Below are 27744 nucleotides of genomic sequence, written 5' to 3'. Positions count from 1 at the left end.
AACATAAAGTTAACCTTCAATTTGAGCATCCAACAGAGAATTCTAAAAAGCCTTTTTCTATGACATCACCCTGTACTATTTTGCTTTGGCACCATCAGAGATGACTGTCAATTCAAAGGATTCCTTGGCCTGTAATATGCTGGGCTGAATCAGTCATACAAATGCTATTTGAGAGGCTGGGAACCTGATGTGTTGTTATCGGTATTACCTAAGCGGTCTCTAGACAAGCCCACTAATGACAACCTGCTAAGGTAGACATCAACATCTGAACAAATATGTCACAAAGATTAAGTCTCACAACTACCAGTTATTTGCAAGTTTGGTTGTTGTTATACAATCCAATTGATTTTTATTAATTTCAAAACATTCCTTAGAAGAAGGAACTAAGAGAAATCACACCCTATCCTAAAGCAAGCTGTAGAAGTATTATAGCATCACCATTTAACTATCGCTGGCAAAGACAGAACTAGAGGTAACAAAGTATCTCAGTGGTAAAGCCTGCCTAACACGCTTGAGACGCCAGGGTGAATGTCCCCCCCCACACACACACCACATCACTCATATGGACTAAGAAGTACATCCTTACAATTTCTGCAGTTATATAAGAAAAAGTTTGAAACTCTTTATAATAAAAGTGCCAAGGGCTGGAAACATACCTTGGCTGTAAAAAGCACTGGCTGTTCTTCCAGAGGAGCTGGGTTCACTTCCCAGCACTACACAGTGGCTCATAACCATCTGTAACTCCAGTCCCAGGAAATCAAATGCCCTCTTCTGGCCTCTGGGCACTAAGCATGCACATGATACACAGACATACATGCAGGGAAAATACCCAGACACATAAAAATTAAAAAAAAAAAAAGTGTAATGTGATTCAGCCTTAACAAATTAGAATTCAGCAAGCTGTGGTCCGTCCTGTAGTCCTAGCCCAGGAGACCAAGAAAGGAGACTTGCAAGGTCATCACCTGCCAGGACTACACAGGCAGTTCAAGGAAACTGGGCAACGCCATGAGGCCTGGTCTCAAAAAGGAAGGCTAGGGATAGAACTCAATGGGAGAGTGCCCAGCATGAGTAAGGACCTGGGTCCCACCTCCAGTACCATCGGAAAAATAAATTCATCTTCCTTAACATTTTTAGATTAGTTTTAATTACTCATTTCTTCTATATAAGCAATATAACTTTAAACTGCCAGAGGAGTTGGTGGTATAATTACTTTCCCAACAACAAATTTTAAGGGATTCTTAGCCCAAGCATACCAGTCTTTATATATGTATTATAGCATGTACATGGTTTTAATTAATCCTCTCTCTCTCTCTCTCTCTCTCTCTCTCTCTCTCTCTCTCTCTCTCTCTCTCTCTCTCTCGCACACACACAATTAAAAACACAGTCTTATTTTTTAAATTTCATACAAGTTTACTTTAATATAAATTTATTTAAGTCACTTTGGACCCAGCATGTCCTTGGGTTTCACCCACTCATCAAACTGCTCTGCTGTGAGATAGCCAAGTTCAATGGCCGTTTCCTTTAAGGTTGACCCTTTCTTGTGGGCTGTCTTGGCGATCTTTGCTGCTTTGTCATACCCTGAAGAAAAGACACACAGCATAAACATTAGTAGTGAAATTTTTCTAAAACAAAAGGCAGCCATCATTGTTTACTGATACTGATGCTACAGACCTCTTAATGATGTATTCTATTTTAAACTATGTAAGAATGACCATGCCAATAACTGTCATGTCTTCTATAGAATACAACCTTGATGTTCTTAGGAAACAGACTGAAGCATACCTCATTTTATCCAAGATTTGTTGCTATGTTGAAGTGGACCAACAATCAAAAGAGAACATAAAATATTGAAAATAAAGTACCATGGTATAAAAATCCACATTTGGGTACATTGTGTGTGTCTTCGTGGCGTGCACACACACACACACACACACACACCACACAGGGGTTCTCTATGTAGCCCTGCCTGTCCTGGAAGTCACTCTGCAGATTAGGCTGGCCTCGAACTCATAGAGATTGCCTGCCTCTGTCTCCTGAGTGCTAAGATTAAAAGCGTGTGCCACCATGCCTGACCATATTTATCTTTCTAAGGAAGCATGAACATTTAAATGTCACAGGCCTGCAGAACAGACAGCCTTGTAACAGACAGCTGTGAGGACTGTCCCTGGAGGGAGAGCTAGGGAGTCCTTGTTGAGGCAGGAGCAGCTAGACTGAGAGGGTGCCATTCCCTGACATCTGTTTAGATGTTACAGGATGAAAAGGGGAAAGTTTTAGCAGAAATATGTATTTGGACAAAGGAACCCAGGCAACCCAGTGCACTGTAATCCTGGCATCCAGGAGATGACAGTGAGTCTCAGCCCCTGCCTGAAAACAAAACAAAAGATCACCGGCACTGGTTTACTTCAGCCATCTGCTTTTGAAATAAAGGTGGCAGTTCTCAAGGTTGTTTTGACCTTAAAAACTGGCAGTTTTAAAAAGACAGAAGGCAAAGCAAGGACAATGAAGTCAGTGAGGGAAGACAGAAATAAAACTTCCAGTCAGAACTATGACCATAGCAGGGGAGCATGTGAGGCAATGGAATAACCAGGGGTAAAGCGGTGCATGTCTGGACACAGCCACGAGTGAACCGGGCCTGCCTGACTTCATTCTCAGATGAACTAGGAGTGCTCACTGAGCTGACAAGGTTGTGGAGTAACCAGAAAGAACATGCACATTCAATGCTTGGATCAACCTGTTTCTGTGCTCGTTATGTGAATGAGGCCTAAAACATGAGCATCTCTGCTCACCAGCACAAAGCACTGTTAGCCATCCATTAGCTTCTCGCATCGCAAGACCCTTGAGAGCCCTGACCAGGACTCACTCAGCCAGCTGGTGAGGTGGTACTTGGTGAGCTCATGAGGCACACCTGCCAGAGATGCTGCCCATCCTCACAGGTGGATCTGTCCTCAGAGTCCAGGAAAGCTTCCCAGACATTCTGCTCAGACAAGACCTCTTACCTAAAAGTGTCGGAGTGTCTGTCGCATGAGCCTTTGGGATCACTTTGCACCTTTCCAGGTGAATATTGGTATATAACAATTTTAAATGAGTCAAACCATTTTACCAACTTTATAAAATGAGGAAAGCACAAATAAAATCTGCCCCAAAAGGTCAGGATTATAGAACATTCTAAAGTGGGAACTACGTCATACCACATAACTGCACCACTCATTCAAAAACAGACCAAAGCCATCTATCTGCTCGGCAGAACGAACATAACGCAGTGACTGCCTCAACCTGTGGAAACCGGAGCAAACGCCTATGGGCTGGGCAATGGCAGTCAGCCTGCGACCTAAGTCTGTATAAAAACAGTTACAATCTGGAAAAAATGAGGAACCCAAGGGTTAATTTCAGAAAAAGTATTCAGTTTTCTCCCCTTTCCCTATAAGCATCAAATATTTTGCCATTCTCTTTTAATTAGTAATATTGCATATCTGAATTGGATAAAACAATATCCAAGTATTACATAGTATCTAGAAAAGGGAAACAATAAGTGGATCCATTTGCTGTTGGTAATCCGGCAGTGCCACCTAGTGACATTGCCAACAGCGGGTCGTAGAGACAACCTTCCCCAACTGCATGCAGCACCCAGCATTTGAGTCCATCAACACCAGATAAGGGCTAGTGGGAGAGCTTCGTGTGTAACGGTGCTCTGCCAAGATGGGGGGCCGAGTTCTGTCCCACAGACGCACGTGGTGGAGGGAGAGAGCTGACCCCTGCAACTCTTCTCTGACGTCTGCGTGCATCCCATGAGACAGATGGACACACAGACAGACACACAGATAGACAAAGATACTCATGTGCACACACACACACACACACACACACACACACACACACACACACACAGAGGAATGTAAAAGGTTTTTTTGTTTTTGTTTTTAATTTTTTTAAGGAGAGTTTAAAGCCATCCTAAGCCTTATACCTGTAACCCTGTCCTAAAAACAAGTCACTTGAAACTTTTGGGACCAGCAAAATGGTTCAGCAGCAAAAGGCCCTTGCTACCAAAACTGCTAACCATACATAGTTCCAGCCCCAGGATCGACACAATTAAAAGGAAAAACCCAACACACACATGTACACTATGGCACACATGCACACATACAAACACACACACACACACACACACACACACACACACACACACGCACAATCTTTGTTTTTAATTTAAGGCCTTTTGGTGTTTTGTTTTGTTTTTTACTTTTTATTATTATTATTATTATTATTATTATTTTTTTTTTTTTTTTTTTTTTTTTTTTTTTTTTTGGTTTTTCGAGACAGGGTTTCTCTGTGCAGTTTTGTGCCTTTCCTGGAACTCACTTGGTAGACCAGGCTGGCCTCGAACTCACAAGAGATCCGCCTGCCTCTGCCTCCCGAGTGCTGGGACTAAAGGCGCCACCACCGCCCGGCTGTTTTTTACTTTTTAATGCTGTTTTCAAAATGGCATTATCCTCCAAACTCACCTATATGAGGATTAAGAGCTGTCACCAACATTAAAGACTCATTCATTAGCTTGTTGATCCTCTCTGTGTTGGCCTGGATCCCCACCACACAGTTTTCCGTGAAAGACACTGAAGCATCCCCCAGCAGCCTGGCTGAGTGTAATACATTCTTAATCTGTCAGAGAAACAGAGAAGATGAAGGAAAGAGAATCATTTCTCAGCCTCAGTTTCTTTTGTTTCGCTTTTGTCCAATGACATGTGTTATTTGATGTTCCATGATGGATATTCAATAACCATACATCACTCCTACAAACTCTGCAGTATATACCCAAGAAGACAAGTGAAAAAGTCACTGAGAACACAAAGTTACAAATCTAAAAATGATAGAAAAGACATAAGTGTGAGTAATTAACACAAGACAACCCATGATGGATAACTAACACACGATAGGCCTCAGTGAGTGACTAACACAGGATAACTCATGGTGGATAACAAGACAGTCCATGGAGAATAACTAATGCAAGATAGCCCACAACAGATAACTAACACAAGATAGGCCATGGTGGATAACTAACACAAGAGGCCCATAAGGGATAACTAACAAAAAATAATATAACCAATGACTGATAACTAACACAAGAGAGGCCACAGTGAACATGCAAAACAGGTGAAGTGTGTTGTATCCACAATCCAGCAGGAGTCCTACTAGACACAGATGAAGTGGAGAGCCTAAGATGGATGAAGATTCATCCCTGCAGGGGAAAGAGGTGCAGAGGTGTAGAGGCCTGAGACAGTTGCTAAATGTAGGATTCTCTGGTTTTATGCTTAATGGAACAAACATTGCAGGACTGTTTTAAAGTAACATCACACGATGCTTCAGATCATATACAGCCAACTGGTACTTAACTGTTACTTCTTTTGAGCAACACTTCTCATATATACCTAACACCCCAGGAAGATCTGAAAGCTATACTTCCACCAATGGACTCTAACAGAAGCTAGACATTAAAGCTTCATTTGATCCTAACGACTTAATTGTAAGTTAAATATCATCTTGATTTTCTAATTAAAGCCCAACTTTTTTCTTCTTCTTCTCAATTAGGTCTATCCCTGCCCATAATGTTCTCCCATCTCTCAGGAAGATGTAGCAGTTTTACTCTATGCGATGGAAAGACTGTGTCTACCAAACTCATTTTTTTTCCTTCTTCATTTTTATAAAGGAATAAGATGGCATTACTTTTAAGACATAGTAAATTATTAAAAATCTAGCAATAAACAATTGTTATACATCTGTACATGTCAGGCAGCTGGTATTAACTGTTGGAAAGATGGCCTTGATGCAAAAGTATATAGATCTGAAGTTCACTTTGGCCTGTCTTTTATTTACCAGTCCCAACCAAAAAACCTCATTATGTTTATTGTTTTACTGTGAACACCTAAAACTATGTGATCCAAAGTGAAACTTAAATGAATATACTAGTAATAGTCATCTGCATATTCTTATCAATTAAGACTTTATGCCACAAACCAGTAAGAAATAAGCCTCTAGTGTATTTCAGATTCAGCACTGTACAAATACAAATGAAGGACCTAATGGTGACACAGCACAGCCGTCTGAAGCTCAGGAATCTGCACACAGGATGCATGACACCATCTTGTTCCATTTTTGGATTATTGAAGGAAAAAGGAGAAGTTCGGAGGACAGTTTCTGAGGTACATGGACAAGGCAAAAGGAAATTAAAGAAAGCCTTGTTGGAGACAGAAAGTCTTGAAGAAATGAAGAGACGGTCAACATGTCATCCTAAGAGAAAGGGGGATGTCCACTAGAAGGTCACTAATGACGGAGAACCATGCAAGCAATGTGAAAGGGCTGAGGCTGGACCACAATGATCAAGCCTAAAGCAAAGTGACAATGGCTGTCTTTCCCATCCAAACCTAAGGAAGGCACAAAGCAGCAGGCTGAGCAGGAGACAGGGCTGTAAGGAAGGCATACTTTTTAAGCTAAGCAGACCTGAACTGATTTCTAGCTACTAGCATTCACAGTGGGAGGGGACAAAGGAACACCCTCCACCCAGAAGCTTCTCCAGTCCTACCCAGCGCCTCATGGTCCCACAGACGCTTATAAAATAATCACTCAGAGGCTTATATTAATCACCAACTGTATGGCCTATGGCAGGCTTCTTGCTAGCTAGCTCATTCATCTTAAATTAACCCATAACTATTAATCTATATATCACCACGTGTTCTGTGGCTTTACCTGTGGTCTATTACATGTTGTTCCTTGGACAGCAGTTTGGCGTCTCCCCCCTCCTTCTCCTCTCACTATCTCTCTTAGATTTTCCTGCCTGGCTCCATCCTGCCCTGCCATAGGCCAATGCAGCTTTATTTATCAACCAATCAGAGCAACACATATTCAGTGCACAGAAAGACAGCCTACAGCACTGTCTTACTTCCAGACTTCTACTTAAAAGCGCAAACAATCAAATCACTTGAGCTGAGTAAGACTGAATCCCAATATCCCAAGTTATTCCAGTAACACTTCAGTGCATTGATTTGCAGTTGCTACATACACCACATACTACCACCTAATGTGGAAGCTCCAGAAATTTTCAGGAAAGACAAGAGCACTGGCAATTAGTCTTCAATCAAAAACTGCTAAAAATCAAAATGAAAGCTTACCATCATTGGTTTAAAAACGTTCAACTCAAAATGTCCATTGCTGCCTCCAACAGTAACAGCAACATGATTCCCCATGACTTGGGCTGCAACCATGGTCATCGCTTCACATTGAGTAGGGTTCACCTTTCCTTTGAGAAAACAGTGCAGAATCTCATCAAATATGCTCATGGTTTCCCATATCACTTAAGACTGTTTTTTTTTTTTTTGGTTTTTTCGAGACAGGGTTTCTCTGTGTAGCTTTGCGCCTCTCCTGGAACTCACTTGGTAGACCAGGCTGGCCTCGAACTCACAGAGATCCGCCTGGCTCTGCCTCCCAAGTGCTGGGATTAAAGGCGTGCGCCACCACCACCCGGCAAGACTGTTTTTATATCAAAGAAAGAAATGTAATATTATTAAATAAAGACATAAAATAAAAGAAAGCTGACGCACAGGCTTCTAGTCACTCAGGAGGCTGAGGCAGGAAGATTCCAAGTTCAAGGACTACCTGAGTCAAGGCCAGACTAGGCAAGATCTCTTAATAAGATCTTGACTCAAAACATAACAAGAATTCTAGGGCTACACCTTAAAGATAGAATACTTGCCTAACATAAGGGAGGCCCTAGGTTCAACCCCCCAATATCATAGACACACAACAGTATCAGAGAAAGAGGGACACACAGCCACAGAGAATGAAAACTGATGGAAACACATGGTTTTCCATCTTTAAAGCTTTTGTTCCTATGTAGGCATTTAGGCAACAAGGCATAGAATGCACAATTAAAAAGACAAAGACCCCACCTCCAAGACAGTGGCAGCCAAGAAAAGCACTGGCAACTCCAATAAATAAGGGGTCCACACAGAGAAGGGCGTGCTGCCATGCAGCGCTGGGCGAGATGCTAGGCTGGAACTCTATATGCCACCCAGGTCCCCAGGGCTCTAGCTCCACGGTGCCTCTTTTTTTTTTTTTTTTGGTTTTTCGACACAGGGTTTCTCTGTGTAGCTTTGCGCCTTTCCTGGGACTCACTTGGTAGCCCAGGCTGGCCTCGAACTCACAGAGATCCGCCTGGCTCTGCCTCCCGAGTGCTGGGATTAAAGGCGTGCGCCACCACCGCCCGGCAACACAGTGCCTCTTTAATAAGCCCAAATCCAAGCCACACACAGCAGACTGCTCTATCCAGTGTCAGGGAATGCACTGGAGGACTGTCCCTTTGTCTATGACATTCTTCCCTTTGTTTTTATTCAGGAAACAGGTTTTTGCTTTAGTTGCCCAGTGAGGCCTAAAATATTGTTTGTAGCCCAGGTTGGCCTTGAACTCATAATCTTCCTGCCTCGGCCTCCTAAGTGCCAGGATTAACCACATGCATCACCACAGCTGGCACTATTTCTCTTTTTAACAATTATTTTGAATTAGCAATCAACTAAACCTGTATGTCATTTTTCAACACAAAGTATTACAAATCGAGATCTTTTGGTCTATGTACACATATACAGTTAAAGGTCTAAGGAAAGCATTTTCTATATAGTAAACTATTAAAAGTTACTTTGTCAGTTTCAGTACAACTCAACTGGCCTCCAGAGAGTCTGTGAATCTTGACTCTGTTATACAACATACTGCCACCTCAACTTTTCTATCCACTAAGTGATTAACAAGTGTTCTTGGTCTCTACCAGGTCACCAGTAAAATGCTGAATGGTTAGAGTCCAGTATCAAGACATTTCTCCAAATAAAGTCAACTCATTAGTCACTCCCTTAAATGTCTCTTTGCCCAACTACATTCGCCTCCCAGATTCCAGTGTCTGTCATTTCTATTTAACAGGCCAGAACCTGAGGCAAAGATGATGTGAGGACTTTGGTAGGGGGCTCATATTTATTCAACCCAGCCTGACTGTTTAACTCTGTTGTTCTCTTGGCTTCAGAATGAGGATTCAACTATCACGCAGGCTCCAGTATGAGAACCTCAACATGCCCCTAACTCAAGTCATTTTCTTGGCTTGGTAAGTCATATTCCTACAAGTTCTGCAATGATCCACATAAATACTGTGGAATAAGTGCTCCTCACATGTCCCCATCACTTCAGGTGGCAGTCAGTGAAAAGGCATGTTCTGTGATTGAGAGTCCCTAGGATCTAGTAAATTCCAGCTCTAGAATTCATCAGCTATGGGCTCACCTGGCATGATGCTGCTCCCTGGTTCATTCTCAGGCAAGATCAGCTCTCCTAGACCTGACCGAGGCCCGGAACCCAGGAAGCGGATATCATTGGCTATCTTCATCAGGCTGCAGGCGGTCGTGTTCATGGCCCCACTAAGCTCCACCAGAGCATCGTGGGCAGCCAGGGCTTCAAACTTATTGGGGGCAGTGACAAAAGGCAAGCCTGAAGGAAGGAAAGAGTTCTGAGGGTGAACAGGGAAAAGTAAACACACCTGCCAACCTGAAGAAGGTAAACAAAGTCCAGCATACACAAGGCGAATTGGAACAGAGGGCTGGGAGTACAATTCAGTGACAATGATCGCCTAGCACGTGCAAAGTGCTGGCTGAGTTTAAGTCCCAGGACTACAGACATCTAGAACTCAATAATAAATAAATAAATGTAAATTTTCACTTGAGGAGAATGCTTAAGAGTCAATCTGTGTCAACACTCCTTTAAGATATCCCAAAGGGCTTAACATGACTCTAACATGTGAAGGAAGCCAGACTACTTTCAAGTAACAATGAGAACTGTGAAATTTACTCTAGTTTTTGTCCACACTCGGATCTTACATAATTTTTTAAAATCTCTTTGTCTACCCCAGTCTGTTCTACTAGAGAGAATAGGGAACACAGATAAGCTATGGTCTCAGTCCATCCATCCCACAAGCAAAGATTCTAAAGTCTGTGTACTCTAAATCCTAACACGGTTCCTTTGTATTAGAACATGATTTTCAAAAACAAACAAAGTCAGCTGGAGGATAAGCAACTATGTGCTCAGCCATGGAAAGCACATCTATATCACCTCTACCCCAAGGTTCAAAACATCTCAGAAGAAAAGGCAGGAAGAATGAAGAGCTGGAAGATGGGGAGGAGCGCTGTGAACTGCTGTCCTCTGGACGTGGACGTGAACGTGAACACACATCAGCGGTGGGTGTCTCACAGATCAAGTCAGTTAGAAACCCTGCACGGAGCACCCCACCCCACATGAGGAGCTATCGCAGCACTTGGCTGCTGGAGGAAGGAAAGCCACTGTTCTTTGGGGGATGGCTACCAGGGCAGCACCAACTGAACTTGGGGATACACTCAGAGAGAGCGAGGGGGGACGGGACCTGAAAGTTGGGAGGGAGACATATTTGGGGGGGGGGGTCTGAGAGATGGGGGCTAAATATGGTCAAGATACATTATATACATTTATGAAATTTTAAAAATTTTACATGCCTTTAACCCAACACTCAGGAAGCAGAGACAGGTGGATCTCTGTGAGTTCGAGGGCAGCCTGGGCTACAAAGTGAGTTCCAGGACAGCCAAGACTGTTACACAGAGAAACCCTGTCTCAAAAATAATAAATAAATAAATGAATGAATAAACAAATAAACAAACAAATAAATAAATAAGAAACGAATATTTTAAAAACTCACCTACTGGCCTGTGGTATGTATTATATAGTTACCACTACCCTAACCTTCTGGTAACAACTGCATCTTAATCGGTTTTCTGGACATGACAAGTTGGTTCTAATAACAATAATAACAGTAATTATTATTCAGATTATAGCACTTTTCTGGTGAGAAGACAGCATTTAAAGATATTAAGGCAAAGAAATACCACAGTGTGACATAAAAAACACTAAGCTTATGGCAGTTATCATCTGGTAAGTTTCCCAATAGTAACTGTTTTGGCTTTTGAAAACTGTTCTTAAAATGGCTTTGAAGGGGAAGGACCGACAAGTACCAGACTGCACACAAAGCCAGCACGGAAACGTAACTGCATGCCCTTGAACTCCTATACGGAAGACTCTAGAAAGTAAAATGCACTTGATCGACTTCGGAAATGGACACGTTTAACAGGAGCACGTTGCTCCTGCATTTCAGGAGAATGCAGCCTAGAAGCATCTAGCCAGTGCGTAAGCTGGCATAAGACAACGAGCAGTGACGCGTGCGGCCCCCACCTGTCAGGGCGGCCACCTTTGCAGCCACCTTCTCTGCGAAGCCGACCCTGGTGTTTAACCCCGTCCCGACAGCCGTGCCTCCAGCAGCGAGCTCGTAGATTCTCGGCATGGCAGCTTTTATTCTTGCCATTGCATACTGGACTTGCTGGACGTAACCACTGAATTCCTGAGAAAGACAATCACAGTAAGAACAAACCTACTAACAGCATACCACTTCCTCTAATGGCGTCAAACAGGAGCTTTTTAAATGCACTTCAGATTATTAAATTACATGCTACTCAATGTTAATTCATTCACACAATGAAGTAAGAGAAAGGAAGAAGGGATACAAATCTACAAGGCAGGACAACGCAAATAAAAACATGCAGCTGAGTCTGTTCATAACTTAATGTTTTAACAGTCCAAGAAAAGAGCTATGAAATAAACCGTTAAGAACAGTTGCACTACATTAAACTACTGCTCTACCTACTATCCACCCAATGAACTGATCCCCCCGCCCAATACTGAATATTCTCCAAAGAAAAAAGAAACTGAAAATATTTTCTATACAATTTCACCTGAAAGACCTGAGAGGGAACCCAAGGGGCTCCTTTACAGGGACCTGAGAGTGAAGCAACTCATTCAACAGCCTGAGGGGGTCGCAGTGGGACAGGCTCATAGCGTCACTGTACAGTGTAACTCTGCTACAGCGTAGTATGTATTACAGTGTAATTCCGTCACACTGCTTCCCACACTACAACACTTTAAAGCAACCCCAATCTATCTATCATGTTTTGATCACTGTGAACCATTAATAATTATGTAGAGACAAAAACATCATGCCCTTTGTGTTTTATAATGGGTCTTATCTGGGTAAACCAAGATATACACATAAACTAAATCTTTTCTTTTACCTGAAAATACTGAAAAACTGAATACTTTATATTATGATTAGGGTTTGTAGTAGTTTGAATACAATTGGCCCCCAAAGCGCATAGGGGGTGGCACTACTAGGAGGTATGGCTTGAGAGTGGGTGTGGCCTTGTTGGGGGAAGTGTGTCACTGTGGAGGCAGGCTCTGAGGTCTCACGTATGTTCAAGCCATGCTCAGTGTCCCAAACTACTTCCTGCTGCCTGCGGATCAAGATGTAGTTCCTCCCCCACTCTCAGCTCCTGCTCCAGCACTGTGTCTGCCTATAGGCCATCATGTCCCACCATAATGATAATGGACTGAACCTCTAAAACTGTAAACCACCCAATGAAATGTTTTCCTTTATCAGAGCTACCATGTTCATGGAGTCTCTTCACAGCAATAGAAACCCTAATTAAGACAGGGTTTCATTATATTCTAAAGAAAACATTCTCAAAGGTAGACCTAATTCATGAAACTGCAACCTTTTCTCATTCTCTTCCCATCTCCCCATCTCTCCCACAACCCCACATGACATATATACATCAGCAGTATGCACTTAGAAAATGGATATTGAAAACTGCAAAAACTCAAAAGACAATTCTAATCAAAGCAAATATACATGTTTCTCATAAAGTAAAGAAAAGGAAATAGAATTGCTGTCATGATAAAAGTGTGATGATGTCATATAGGAGACAAAGTCATGGCGCAAACGGATTTTTAACGTAGTGGCTTTCAACATGCAACATATCAAAAGGAAAGTAAAAATTAGAAACCAGGGGAAACAGACTAAAATGCAGATATTGTTCCTCCTTAGAAATTACACACAGAACTAAGGGCTAAGGATATGAATAAAATGCCCAAAGAAGCAATTTAATCCAGTGGGTCCAATTTCATCTCGTCATTCGTTTTTAGCTAAGCCTTTGAAGTGTTCCTCATTCCTTCTGTAAAAATTTTGCTAGATAATGAAGCTTTATTTATTATTTGCCACAGAACAACTGAGAATCCGTCCAAGTAGGCAGCAATCAAGTCCCCACCCTCACCCAGTTTTCATGAGACTCTTACTTGGTAATCATCAGTTGATATTGGCAATGGATGGCTATCTCTTGACACCTAAACTATATAAACTCTGCCTCCCAAACTGGAGTGTGAGTTGAGACAAAAGTATTTCATGAATTTCCTTTTGTTTCTTTGCAATGCACATTACTAGCTCTCCCTTCAGCTGCTGATACAGAGACAGAAAAATATTCTCTGCTATCCTGAAGAGTAATATCTCTTCCAATGTAGTCAAAATAATTGTAAAAGGGAAGATCAGCCTCACTTAATTACTTTTTAAAACTCCGTTGTAGTTAAATAACTTCTTAATTTAGAGCCAGACAGATGAAGCATCATGACAATGGAGTGAGAAGATGTGTACCAGACATGGCTCTAGATACTCTTTGTTAACCAATTCGCTACAGCCTCACAGCCATGCATTCTCTTCACTTTACAACCCAGAACACTGAGGCACGGAGAGCTAAATAACTTCCCTGCAGTCATATAACTGGTCAAAGCAAAACTTGAACCCAGTGGTCCAACTGAGTCCAGCTCACCGCCAGCACGCTCTCATCTCATGTGGGCACTACTAAAAGGTGCCAACTGGTTAATTCAGAAAATCAATACTGACCTTGGTTGTTATAAACTTGGCCTCTACTTTAAAGGCAATTTTGAGGGAAAACACTGACAACTGGTATCAATCCCTAAACTGAACAAAATGAGTCAAACTCCTGTACCTGCCCAAGAGTAAGTGGAACAGCGTCCTGCGTGTGCGTTCTCCCAATTTTGATGACCTGCATAAACTCTTTGGACTTGGCACTGAGCGCATCGTGCAGCTTCTGTAGTCCTGGTAACAAGACCTCATGAACTTCCACGGCAGCGGCGATGTGCATTGCTGTGGGAAAGGTGTCATTTGAGCTCTGTGGGGAATTTTTAAAAGAAACGGAAGGTGTTAACTCGGAAATAGGACTTCACAGCCCAGCATACACAGTCCATGGGGTAAATAATAGGGCAGTTGGTGAAGTGAAAAGCCATCTGGCTTCTGTAAGGAACATACTCAGTACTCTCACATACAAGTGCACTTGACATACTTATTATAACTAGGCATCTAAATCCACTATACATTACAAGTGCTCCCTAAGAAAAGACAGTAGACCCAGGGGTTAAAAAGCACATGTGAAGGGAGTAATGTGTCCTAGAATGCAGCCATTCTTTCATAAAACATTTACTTAGTAAACTTGAGAAAAATCCTGTGAGGCAGAAAGCCAAAATAAGCCAAGCTGTCAAGGAGATAATGTGACCTGCAAAATATTTAGAACTTGTGGAACTGACAACCAGGTGCGCACACTCAGTACACAGCTGTCCTCGTACTTGTAAGGTATGATGTAATTTTAAAATACTTATTCACTATTCAGATATTTCAATTGGTTTTTTTAAGGCAACCATCAAAGCACTTATACAGTTCAGTGAACAGTACAATGGCCACTTATCCACCTCCCCCTAAATCTAACCAGAAATCCAGCAATGTGCATCAGTGTTGTGGCAGCTGCTTCCTCATCCTGTTACACCATTCTGAAGCAGAATTCAGACTATAAACCACATTTAATAAAGCCATACTTAGAGGCAATACTGAGTTTGAAAAGCACTTTATAAAATGAATTATATAAAAGCTTTGCTTTTGCTGAGGGCGGAGGGCAGATTTGAGACAGGGTTTCTCTGTGTAACAGTCCCGGCTGTCCTGGAACTCACTCTGTAGACCAGGCTCACAGAGAACTACCTGCCTCTGCCTCCCAAGTGCTGAAATTAAAAGTGTGTACCACCAATGCCTAGCTTTTTTGGTTTTTCAAGTTTCTCTGAGTAGCCCTAGGACTCGCTCTATAGACCACGCTAGACTTGAACTCAGAGATCTTCCTGCCTCCGCTTCGCCAGTGCTGGGATTAAAGAAATGCACTACCACGTTGCTTAAGAATACATTAGACCTAGCACCCAGGCCCTTGCTTCTTAAAAAAAAAAAAAAAGAAGAAGAAGAAGAAGACCTTTTCCACGGGCTGGAGCAAGGAAAATACGTGATAATGGGCTTGGTTATCTCAGTGGGCTTAGATATCTTACCATGGCAACACGTAAGGGTGTGGGTTCAGAGAAAAACAGAATAGCATGCCTAAAGGACCCAAAAGCCAGCTGAACAGGGCCCCCAAACTCAGGCAAACTTAATAATATAAATTATTAAGTTTAAGGAGGAGACAGGTTGTGGATACATGGCCTGTAACCGTAGCAGTGCCTTCACTTGGTGTGCAGACAGAGCTGGGGGCTGCTAGAGGGACTGGCTGTCCCAGACACGAGAGAGACCCTTACTGCGACCTGTCGAGTACTCGATGGCAGCCTGACTTGCCGTGGTGATGTTATGCTTCATCACTGGTTGTAAGGTGACGCTGCTAGGTGTCATCACCGTTACATTGTGTTTGTTTCCATGTGTATTTGTCACTCTTTGCCCCCATTTCTGGCAGGACACTGGAGTACCAGTTAGAGGAGAGGTAGAGGAAATTTGTGGGTATGTGTTAGATTCCCCGCAGAAGTTGCCGGAGATGCCTTGAGACTGGAAATACGAAGCTGTTGTCAGTGGGTCTTACCCAGTGACCACTGTGGTTGGTTGTCGTTTTGTTTTATCGTGTGTTTTAGTTGTCTGCAGTGCTGGGGATGGAACCCCAGGCCTCAGCGTGCCAGGCAGCCGTTCTACTGCTGAGCCCACTGCCATGGTGTCTGAGTGATTTTCAGTTTTTCTTCTGTTCACATTTGTTAATGGGAGTTTTTCTCTGAAGCACTTTTGTTCTCCCGTTTTTTATTTCTTAGTCATGTTTAGCACTAAATTCACAGTGGCTTGCTATTCCTTTGGTCATAACCCTGTATTTTATTATTTATATTATTAAGTTTGCCTGAGTTTGGGGGCCCTGTTCAGCTGGCTTTTGGGTCCTTTAGGCATGCTATTCTGTTTTTCTCTGAACCCACACCCTTACGTGTTGCCATGGTAAGATATCTAAGCCCACTGAGATAACCAAGCCCATTATCACGTATTTTCCTTGCTCCAGCCCGTGGAAGTGGTCTTTTTTTTTTTTTTTTTTTTTTTTTTTAAGAAGCAAGGGCCTGGGTGCTAGGTTCCTTTTGGGAACCCTAAACTCAGTGGAAAACACTCAGTGGAAAACTGGGGAAATCCTAAAAGAAGTCTGTTTAAGAGTACTGTGCCCAGAGCAACTTCTTTGTTCCAGTAACTGAAGCCAGTTATAAGAGACATCAGCATTACAGGAAGGTAGCAAGCGAGCAAACTATCTTTACAAATTGATTTTGAAATAAAGAATGTTCTAAATAAATGAAACAATGAAAATATATTTATACACTAAGCCAAGATGTCCTAACAGTGATTGTTTTGTGAAGTTTGAAACCAGCCATGATTCCTGGAAGAAATAAAAGTCTTCTCTAGAAAGAACACAAGCTGGACAAACTTTCCTCGTCAGACAATCACCTACTTGTCTCCAAGCACATCTCCCATACGCATCTCAGTCTGTCCCGACAGAGCAGAGCATGCACCCACCTGGCTCTTATTAACATGATCGTTGGGGTGCACAGGCTTCTTGCTGCCAAGTTCACCTCCTAACATCTCAATTGCTCTATTGCTAATGACTTCATTTACGTTCATGTTTGTCTGGGTTCCTGATCCAGTCTGCCACACCACCAGAGGAAAGTGGTCGTTTAGTTTACCTTCAGCTACCTGCAGGAAAGAAAACATTAACAGTAAGTCTTTTTAAAACAAGGAATACTGGGTATTTGTTTAGCTGTTAAAATGACCATGATGGAGTAAAGTTCTGCTTACAGAATTATTTTAAAGATGTCAGTTTCATATGCCGAATGGCTTGCTAATGATTTCAAGACAGTTTAGGGGCAGCTGTAATACAATCCTGATATCTGTGGCATCACTTTTTCTAGTTACAGTTACTTTGACACACCACACTTTACACATTCTGAATGATGACAACTCATGGCTTCAAACAGAAACTGAAGGAAAGCCATTCTCTTGTTTTCTTCCCTTTACGTGGAGTCTGGGAATCAACAGGTCTTTGGGCTCGTGTGGCAGGAATCTTTACCCACTAGGCCACCTCACTGGCCCAGCGAGACTTTTAAATTCTCAACTTATGTGACAGCTTTTAAATTGTAGGCTTCCTAAAATAATGACTATTTAACTTCACTACAAAACACCTCAGAAGATCAGAATGTATTTCAGCTCCATTAACCTGAATAACTGGCTCCTTTTCCAGGTCTATGAACGTCACCAGTCACCTGCCCCGAGAACTCTGAGAACAAAGGGAAGTGTAACTCCATCACAGGTCCAGTACTGCTCCACGTGCCTGCCAGCACCTGCCTCCCTCTCCCCTGCACAGCGTGCTCATGACGGCCCTCAGCAACTGTGGACTCCACCTTCATGCATCCAACCAATCACAGGATGAAGACATCCTCTGGGAACTGTTTAAACGCTGCAGTTGTACCCTTACACAGCATTTACAGTCTCGCTATTACAAGTAAGTGAGAAACAAGACATATGACAGGCATGTGCAGGCTTTATCACATATTTTACAAAAGGAACTTAAGCATCTGTGGATTCTACTACCCAATCTGGGGGGGGGGGGGATAGGGAAACACATTTTCTGTCTACTTTCTTCTTCTCATCAAAATCAAGACCCTAAGATGTTCAGACTCTGTTCTATGCCCATCTTTAAGCACTAATTTCTATTGCTGATACCATAACCAGGGTAGCTACCTTACACACACAGCTGTAGTGATGAAAGCCCTTCCTTTCCATCATCACAAACACTGTAAGGCGACACTGTAAACAATGTGTCAACTCACCTCTGCCCACTTCTTAAGACAATGCTTAAGGAGATTATATTCTTGACAGGTACAACCAAATAATCAACTAGTTTAAAAGGAATCATTTATATATGAGATAAAAACCTAAACTTCAAACCATCTGTTTATTTTTTCCATTTATTTATTTATATTTTATGTGCACTGGTGTTTTGCCTATGTCCCCTGAAACTAGAGTTAGACAGCTGTGAGCTGCCATGTGGGTGCTGGGAACTGAACCTGGGTCTTCTGGAAGAGCAGTCAGTGCTCTTAACTACTGAGCCATCTCTCCAGCCCCCTCCCCCCTTTTTTAAAAAAACTATATAAATCACCAAAGAGATTTAATAAGATGCAAAATTTCCTAGAAGTGTCATTGCAAGATGATTTGAGCACTGTATTAAATCCTCACTGAATAATACTGCCACCCTACCCTGAAATTCATTAACCTGAGACTTCAGAGTGCCCCTTCCTGCAGGCAGAGCTTCCTGTCACACAGTGGACCTCAGGACTTTGATGCCATTGTGTAAGCACGCTTATCACCTCCTACCTCATCTGCCGCCTTCATTATTGCGCTAGCAATCTTTGGATCAAGACCATAATCCTGGTTTACTTCAGCAGCAGCTCGCTTCAAGATGCCAAAAGCTTTAATGACTGGGATCTAAAATTAATCAGAAAAATATCTTAAATTTGCAATTTTAGATAAGCATGACAATTTGTTATTTTATGCAAATGCAGAAACAGTACCAATACTATCACCCTCAATTTTATAAAACAGAGGAAATTACCTAAGTGAATAATGAACCAACAAAATCTCAAGGCTTGTCTATATGTATACATATTTATAACCAAAACACACACAAGCACACAGAAATGTTCCTATAAGGACAATGTCGATAATAACTGTGCTTCATGAATGTATACTGTAAAGTATGCGTCTATTTTACATGGTATGCATTAAAGTAAGTATATTCAACCATCTCTCCTAACAGATGCTGCATCATCATTCTATATCTGACTTCAAAACAACCATAGAAGAGATGAGCATGGCTGGTGCGCACCTGGAATTATAGCACATGGAAGGCCAGGAGGGGAAATCGTGGCCAGCCTGGGCTACACAGTGAAGAGGTAAAGGAGAGGGGAGAGAAATAGATGAGTGGGAAGATTAAGAAGAAGGGAAGTTGAGTACTGAAATAAAAATGTTTGCCAACTGTGAAATCCTGACAAAAAAACCCAAACCACCAAACCTTTAAATTGCCCATTTTGGTTGTCAACTTCATCACATCTGGAATCATCTAAAACCTAAGCAGGTGGGTATACTGTGGAGGATTTTCTTGGTGGATCATTTGAGGTCAGAAGACCTACACTAAATCTGCACTACACCTTTTAGTAGCAGACCATGTGAAAAGACATGGAAGAAGAAAGCTTCTGCTTTTTGCCTGTTTGCTCTTGCTCTTACTGGCAAGTTCATCTATCCTGATGCTGAGGTGATCCTTCATTGGTTATTAGAACCTACTTCTTCAGGATTCCAACACAGACCGAGGTCTAGCAGCTCTTGAGGGATTCCCTGGGACCCAGCAGCAGATTGCAACTGCCGAGACATCCAGTGTTGTGAATGGAACAACTACCGGATCCTTTGCCTTTACATCGGGAGTCAGCTATCGTTGCCTACTCATATCACAGCCTGTAAGCCAGTCTAATAAATCACACACACACACACACACACACACACACACACACACACGCACGCACGCACGCACGCGCACACACACACACACACACACACACACACATACACACACACTTCTGTTCCTTTAGAGAACGCTGACTAGTGCAGTCCATTAGCAAATTATTTAATTATAGCAGCTAAAAATCCAAAGTAATCAAAGCTTTGGCTGAAAGTAATAGCATTCAAAAACTTTAATAGGTTCCTGGCATCTTAATGAGTGAGAACTTACTACTTAGAAAGCTAGTTTTCTCGTAACTTTAACTTTATAAAGTATTTATAACGTACCATGATTCTAAGCCACCCTCCCCACAAAGCCACTTACTGGCATACGCTCTGTCGCACCTCCGATTTTAAAGTTCATCGTAGATCTCACGGTCTGGGCGCCATAATACTTATCAGTTGGGACCTTCAGTTCACCAAAGGTGTCATATTCTATACGGAAGGAATTTTGACTTGCCTAAAGACAGGGATAAGACATTATTTTAGCTTGGAAAGAAATCCAGGATCAAAGCAAACAAAATCCTGATCAGCTGTAAAAAGAAAAAAATTTAATAAGTATTAAAAAAAAAAAAACAGTCCATCATGTTACTCTATTCCTTACTTTCACTTTTCTTTAAAAAAATTGACATCCATATTTACAAATTCAGGTATTAAAGAAAGCTTATATAATTAACATACTGCAAACATAGAAAATCTTTGAAATAAAAAAAAAAGTGTGCCTATTACTAGTCGAGATTTGACCAATTCAGACCTCACTTAAAACTTATTTTACTTGAAACTTTTGAAAAGTATAAAACACTTTGAGATTGTTAAGTTTACTTAAGCAAAGCTAAAATTTAGCATAACGGTCACTGCGCCTGAGACAGCAGCTGTGTCGCCTCTACAAGCCAGCCTTTCCCACCTGTAAACTAAGGGCATCTGCAGAGGACAGATGCTAAGTGACTTCTTCATCTTCTAGGGCAGTGCAAGCACTTCAGAACCTGAGGAAAGCTACGGAGCCTCTCTAGAAACATGAGCATGAATGCATGCATGCAAGGCTTCTGTGACTCAGGAGCCCACATCCTGAAGGTAAATAGTCACACAGAGTAAGAGCAGGGACCCAAGGCTCCTGTTTCTGGAGAAGCTGGGATTCTATCAAGTGCATCAACTTAAATTAATAAAAAAAATTTAGCAGCTACTCAACAAATAATTTAAAGTGAAATATTCTAATATAAAACTTATACAATATTGAACAGTAAGTGATAAATGTTTAATACCTGAATAATCTTAGCAGAATATTCCTGAAATATTAAGAGATCTCTACCTTTTTGGGGAGGAAGGGCTAGTTAAAATATAATTACATCATTTTCCCCCCTCAAGAAATATTTTATAACCTATAAAAATCTAAAAACTTTAAATTTACACAATATATTCATTGAAGAGACTTCAAAGTGACACTCAGAACTTTAATATATGCATATTGTATGGCCAAGGACATGGTTAAGTTAGAGTACAGATGTCCCGCATCCACATAAAAGCCTGGTGGGGCAGCACATGCCTGTCACATCAGCCCTGGAGAACAGAGCCAGGGAGACCCTTGAGGCCCACTGGCTTGTCAGTCTAACACAAATGCAGGTTCAGTGAGACACCCTTTCTTGTATTTTTTGGTTGTGAATCTAGCCTTTAATAGCTGAGCCATCTCTCCAGGCCAAGACACCCTTTCTTTCTTTTTTTTTTTTTTAAATATTTTATTTTATTTTTTATTTTACAATACTATTCAGTTCTACATAATAGTCACAGATTCCCTTGTTCTCTCCCTTCCTGCCCCCCTCCCCTTCCCCCCAGCCCACCCCCCATTCCCACTTCCTCCAGATCAAGGTCTCCCCCGAGGACTGAGATGGACCTGATAGACTCAGTCCAGGCAGGTCCAGTCCCCTCCTCCCAGATTGAGCCAAGCGTCCCTAGGTTTCAAACAGTCAACTCATGCAACGAGCCCAGGACCTGATACCACTGCCTAGATGCCTCCCAAACAGATCAAGCCAATCGACTGTCTCACCTATTCAGAGGGCCTGATCCAGTTGGGGGCCCCTCAGCCTTTGGTTCATAGTTCATGTGTTTCCATTCATTTGGTTATTTGTCCCTGTGCTTTATCCAACCTTGGTTTCAACAACTCATATAAACCCTCCTCTTTCTCACTAATTAGACTCCCAGCGCTCCACCCGGGGCCTAGCCGTGGATGTCTGCATCCAGATTCCTCAGTCCTTGGATGGGGTTTATGGCACAACCATTAGGGTGTTTGGCCATCCCATCACCAGAGTAGGTCAGTCCCGGCTGTCTATCGACCACTGCCAGCAGTCTTTTGTGGGGGTATCTTTGTGGATTTCTGTGGGCCTCTTTAGCTCTTTATTTCTTCCTTTTCTCATGTGGTCTTCATTTACCATGGTCCAAGACACCCTTTCTTAAGAGGTATGGTGCAGAGCAATAGAGTATGCCTGTTGTCAATCTCTGATCTTTGCACAAGAAAGTGTGCATACATACACACAAAACAATATGCATTCTACATTATTATAACTAAATATAATTAGATGGTTTCAATTTTTTTAACCCCCAAGTAATTGCTTTAGTACACAGTCAACTGACAAGGAAAAGTTAATTTGTGGTTTTCTCCTAAGACTAGAAAGAGTCACAAAACATTTTAAATTATAAAGGCTTAATTTAAGACATGAAGAAAAAAATTATCATCACCTACCCAGGCCCTAAACATGTAGATATACAGGGACTGACATTGGCCAGTAGGAAGCAGCATTTAATACTTTATATGTATGCCTCATTTGATCTTACAGGGATCTCAGGAGTCCAAAATTAAAGGAGACACAAAAAAATCAACAACCAGCAAATCACCCCAACCACAAGGTAGTGGATCTGGACTGACACTGTGGTGTGTCAGTCTCCGAAAGCTGTGTAAACTCTTGTCTATCAACACTCCCTGAAGCGAAGGAAAAGACAGCAATTCCCAGGCAGCCCCAAGTCCTCAAGTGCCACCCTGTCATGTTACAATACACTCTAGAACAAATAGCAGATGGTACTGCTATTTGTTCAAACAAACAACAACCAGCCCTTCTTTTCTGTTCTTTCTTTCTTTTTTCTTTTTGTAAAAGCAAAGTCTTTATTCATGCTCCGGTCTCGATCCCTCTGTCTGTCCAACGCAGTGGTGAAAGCAGAGAGCCCTGAGCCCAGGCAGGGTGGGATTTTTATCATAGCAGAAGTTGAGGTGAGGGGATTTCCAGGGTTCAGGACCCTGATTGGCTGACAATTGTCCTGGGGTATCTGTAAAACAAAAATAGGTGTGTGCTAGACTCAAGGACATCTGGCCACCTAATGGTTGGAATGTTAGGTATTTTCTCATCCCTGGGTGGATCCCTGGATGGGGTCAGCTTGAGGCTTTTCCTGAATCTGGATGTTGCCTGCCAGTAAGCCTGTCACAGAAGCTGTGTCTAGGCCCCTAAGCCTGTCATGGCTGCTGTGTGGTCAAGCTATTTTGGGGCCCCTTCACATTTCCCACTTCATAAGTACCAATGACAGGACCCAATCATGGGTCCTGCCTGTTCATAGGTTCAAGGGGATGGTATTGAGACCTAAGAACCATTAGCTGAACAGTATTGACCCGCTCTCGAATGAAGACAATCAGTCTATTAATAAGGCAAGGGCCAAGTGTAAGCAAAAGAAGCAAAATCATTAAGCCTGCCCTTCTTTTCTTCCTTACCTTCTTAGATAGTACCAGGATGTGGGGCCCCAAGGGAGGCCAACTCTCATCTCTAGTTTATGAAATTATGTTTCAGGTTTTAAATTTTTATGATCGCCTTCTGTGTTCAAAATTACTAAAATTTCATCATTAAATAACCATAATGTACCTCCTAAATGGGCTACTGTAATATATGGAATAAAAAAAAATATACTTGACAAGATTCCTTTTAGTCGTGTTCTTCAGCTTTAAATCTTAAAAAAAGAAAATTAATTCAAATCGAGTTTAATTCCTTAGGGGGGAAACTTAACAGCTGAGCACTTGCCTAGCATGTGGGAAACCACAGGTCCAAGCAACAGCACCACAAATGTAGAGGAAGAGATGGAGGGACATCCTAGGATTTTGATACCCACATTTTAAAATTAAAGTGCTGAAAAGTGAACTGGTGCTAAAATCCCAATCTCAGCAGCCACTTCAAAGCATACCCAGTGAATAACCACAGCAAACACTGCCGCATCTCAGTTAGCACACAACAAACTCTTCCAAAAGCTACCTCCAACCTTTAACCTCAGATGTGGGGGTTAATACAGTCCACCTGACAGGGTCTAGAATCACCAGTAAGACAAGCCTCTGGGCCTATCCATGAGGATCACCTAGACTAGGGTAACCGAAATGGGAAGGACCTATCTTAGCAGTGTGCAGTACCTCTATGTGAGTGGTACCATCCTATGCACTGGAGTGGATTTCCATTACCAAGTGCTCAGCCCTGAAATCATGCACACAGAAGCAGCACTACACTGTGGGTTTTGTATTTGTATATTTAGGCATATATATATATATATATATATATATATATATATATATATATGTGTGTGTGTGTGTGTGTGTGTATGTGTGTGTGTATATATATGTGTGTGTGTGTGTATATATACATATATATACACACACACACACATATATATATATCATGGTAGTTTGAGCAAAATGCCCCCATATTCTCATTCTCGGGCATTTGAATGTTTGGTCCCCAGATGATGACCCTGACTGGGTAGGCTCAGGAGGTATGGCCTTGCTGGAAGAAGTGTGTCATCGGGGAGCTTAAAGACAAGTGCCATTTTGAGTTTGCTCTCTCTGCTTCCAAATCAAACTCTTCCTTCTATAATTTTCCTTGGTTATGGTATTTTATCATAACAGAAAAGTAACTAAGACACACACGCGCACACTAACCAACCACTATAGAAACAGAGGCCTTGACTTTGAGATGGAACAAGAGGGTGAGTACATGGGAAGGGTTGAGAGGGAGGCAAAGGAACGGGAAAATTAAGCAATTACATTTTAATTTAAAAAATAAAACATAAAATAATTTTAAAGGGATAAAGCAAGCTGAGTACCAGCATCTCTCTCTCTCTCTGCTTCCTGATTGTGCACCCAGTGGGACCAGTTACCTCAGGCGCCTGCTGCCATGCCTGCCCTACGGTGCTATATACACTGCACCCCTAAAACATGACTCGCATCTTCCTTCCTGAAGCTACACAGCAGGGACTCTGGCCCTCTGAGCCATCTCTGCAGCACCCCCCCCCCACACACACACACACTTAATCTTCGCCAAGGGCCTCTAAATTCCAAGCACATACGTACCATCTTATTTACAAGGCCCCAAAGAAGGCAGTCAACAATGCGTCATGCCTCCACATGACGCACTTCAGGTGAACTTTGGGGTGTTCTTTTAAATCACTGGCAACTCAGGGCTTCCAGGGTTATGTGAATTTCTCAACACCAGAGAACAACTTTTAACCAAATCAACAGGCTTGCTGGAAATGACAAGAGGGTTAAAGGGCAAATGACCTTGGAACTACGGAAAAAGAAAACTATCTTGATTCTATTTTCTGACGTCACAACCCTAAGAGCAAAGAAGTGCTACGTTTTCACATTTGCCAGGATAGATTCACTCCACTTTTCCATTCCCCAACCAAACTTTAAAACAAAAAGAAACGGTCTTCTTTAGGAAATTTTTTAAATGCATTCAAACCACCAAAGCAGAGTTCCAGGAACTCAAAGCAGCCTGGACTTTGTAGTTTTTCAGGATTTATGGTATTGCATGTATACGCAATGTGTGTGTGTGTGTGTGTGTGTGTGTGTGTGTGTGTGTGTGTGTGTGTGTGTGTGCAAGCATGTACATGTGTGTATGCACGCATGTGTCAAGGCCAGAAGAGTGTGTTGCAGATCCAGAGTTGGAGTCACAGGTGGTGAGCCACCTGACACAGGTACTGAGATCACACTCCGGTCTTCTGCTCTCCACTGGAGCCATCTCCCCAAGCCCCAGACTTTGTGGCTTTCGGTACAGAGCTGTCATTCAAGTTTCTTTTAGTCAAAAAAAAAAAAAAAAAAATCTTGGCCCTTTCAAGTACACTAGAGGAGGTATATTTAATGAGCACAGTGTTACATAGTATTTTCCCAAGTTCAGTCTTGCTGCGCCTCTGTAATTATCTCAATTTTACACGTGGAAACCGGGGCACAAAGACAACCCACCTCAAAGCCTCTATGGGATTTGAATCACTTCACACAGCAAAACTTGCGAGTGGTCTTCCTCACTATTCACATTCTCAGGCCTTTTCGAACAACACACATTCACATTCAACGCTTTCTAAAGCACTCTAAACAGCAAATGGACTTAATGAAGCATGTCATACTTTGGGCTTGGCCCTTTAAGTTCCTTAGCTGTCTTTCCAACAAAATATTGATTCGGCTACAGTTTGGCCCTATCCAATCTCATGAGGCATGCTTCAGAGTTCTTATGTTCATATTTCCCTAGTTATGGATTCCAGAGTTTTACGAAAGTTTTGAGGGGAAAACACGTGTAATCTCACAAGCTGAGTACTCAAAATTCTTAGGTAAAGCCTTCAGTTCAGAAGACACATCGGCTCCATCCACCTCGAGAGCCTGAAAGCAGGAGAGCGCACCTTGCAAGAACAGAGTTGAGGGGTCCCCAGCCTAGCGAGGCACTCTGTCAGTGCCAGGCCAGCCAGGGCGTGCTACCTGGGCAAGGAGGGGGGCTGCCCCTTTTCCCGTGCCCTCCTCCACCCCCGCACTTTCTGCATCCCTGCATCCTAATCCGTACCCGCAACTCCGGCATCCTTGCATCCTAACTCGTCCCCTCTTCCCTTGCAACCCCGCATCCTCCCCCATGCACGCACAGTCCCAGAAGTGTCCAGGGCCGAGGGACTCTGCAAGCTCAGGCGTGGGGCACATCTGCCCTGACGCCCATCCTGCCCAACAGGAGCGCATCCCTCACCGGAGCCCGCAGCCCCAGCACACCCGGCTGGAGGCGGCGCCCGGGAGCGGAGGGTAAGAGTGCGCGCGGGCGCTGAGCCCAGGCCCGGCCCGGCCCGCGGGGACACCCGGGACATGCTGACATGAAGGTCACCCCGGCGAGGCCCAGCCCGAGATGCTCGCTCACCATCCGCGCGACGTTTGGGGCACACCGCCGGAGGGTGCCTGCTTCCTCTGAGACGGCAGCACCGGCGGACGGGGTCCGCAGGAGGCGACGCGAGCGGGCGAGGAGTCGGAGTGCTCGGTACATGGTGCTGCGGAAGGTGGGAGGAAAGCGGAGCCTAAGCCACGCCCCCTGGAGACGTCAGAGCCCGACCGCTCTCATGCCCAATCAAACGCCTCAGCCTGAGCTTGTGGGGCGGTCCTAACCATGACTGGCCAATAATAACTTAGGGGGTGGGTTGACTTCCCTGGGCGTGCAGTGAGGCTGTTTGAAGTCCTCAGGTTTATGGGAAACTAGTGAGGAAGGAATTATGGGAAAAGAGATGAGATGGGCGGGCCTATCTTTCCGCAATATTTTTAAGCGGGGCTGCTAGGAGGCGGGATTTCTAGCTGGTGGCGCCTGTGACACTAGGTCTGTGCAATAGCTTAGAATGAACATGTTATCAAGTTATTATTTATCATGCAACCACCCATGATATGAATCTGTTTCTTTCAAATCCTGCCTTCCTAGAAGTTTTAGAAAGTGCCGCGAACTTTAGACAAGGAAGTAGTTATTTATTGTCCCACCACTTAAGGTTGCTTTTGATGATTATGTTGGAGTCAATTTTCCTCTGTCTTTTAACATGTGCTCCGATAACGTTTTTTAATGTGTCCACAGTCTTTGGATGTTCTTTGTGGTCACTGGTTAATGTATACGCTTTTAGGCTAAGAAAAGCATATT

The 27744-nt window shown here is 42.8% G+C and overlaps 1 protein-coding gene across 1 annotated transcript; it reads right to left on the bottom strand.

The window, feature by feature from the left end:
* Positions 1-1390: 1390 nt before the first annotated feature.
* Fh (fumarate hydratase) lies at positions 1391-27165 on the bottom strand. Its single transcript, XM_028865539.2, has 10 exons — positions 26989-27165; positions 20133-20267; positions 18632-18742; positions 16778-16954; positions 13932-14114; positions 11272-11437; positions 9304-9507; positions 7158-7285; positions 4500-4653; positions 1391-1578 (listed from the first exon to the last, which is right to left on the bottom strand). Exons 1-10 carry the CDS (start codon positions 27109-27111, stop codon positions 1436-1438), a joined length of 1524 nt encoding a protein of 507 aa, XP_028721372.1. The 5' UTR covers positions 27112-27165; the 3' UTR covers positions 1391-1435.
* Between the last annotated feature and the right edge of the window lie 579 nt (positions 27166-27744).

The sequence above is a fragment of the Peromyscus leucopus genome, chromosome 15, assembly GCF_004664715.2.
Source record: "Peromyscus leucopus breed LL Stock chromosome 15, UCI_PerLeu_2.1, whole genome shotgun sequence".
In the NCBI taxonomy this organism is placed as follows: Eukaryota; Metazoa; Chordata; class Mammalia; order Rodentia; family Cricetidae; genus Peromyscus; species Peromyscus leucopus.
Note: the sequence above shows the minus strand (reverse complement) of the source record. Positions and strands in the feature narration are given on the sequence as shown.

What these genes read in the sequence shown, in the direction of transcription:
- Fh (XM_028865539.2), bottom strand. Translation starts at nt 27,111, where the DNA reads ATGTACCGAGCACTCCGACTCCTCGCCCGCTCGCGTCGCCTCCTGCGG. An exon ending in CCCCAAACGTCGCGCGGATG is followed by an intron (nt 20,268 to 26,988) that starts GTGAGCGAGCAT and finishes CCCTGTCTTTAG; the next exon opens with GCAAGTCAAAATTCCTTCCG. An exon ending in AAAGGTGGCCGCCCTGACAG is followed by an intron (nt 9,508 to 11,271) that starts GTGGGGGCCGCA and finishes TCCTTCCTTCAG; the next exon opens with GCTTGCCTTTTGTCACTGCC.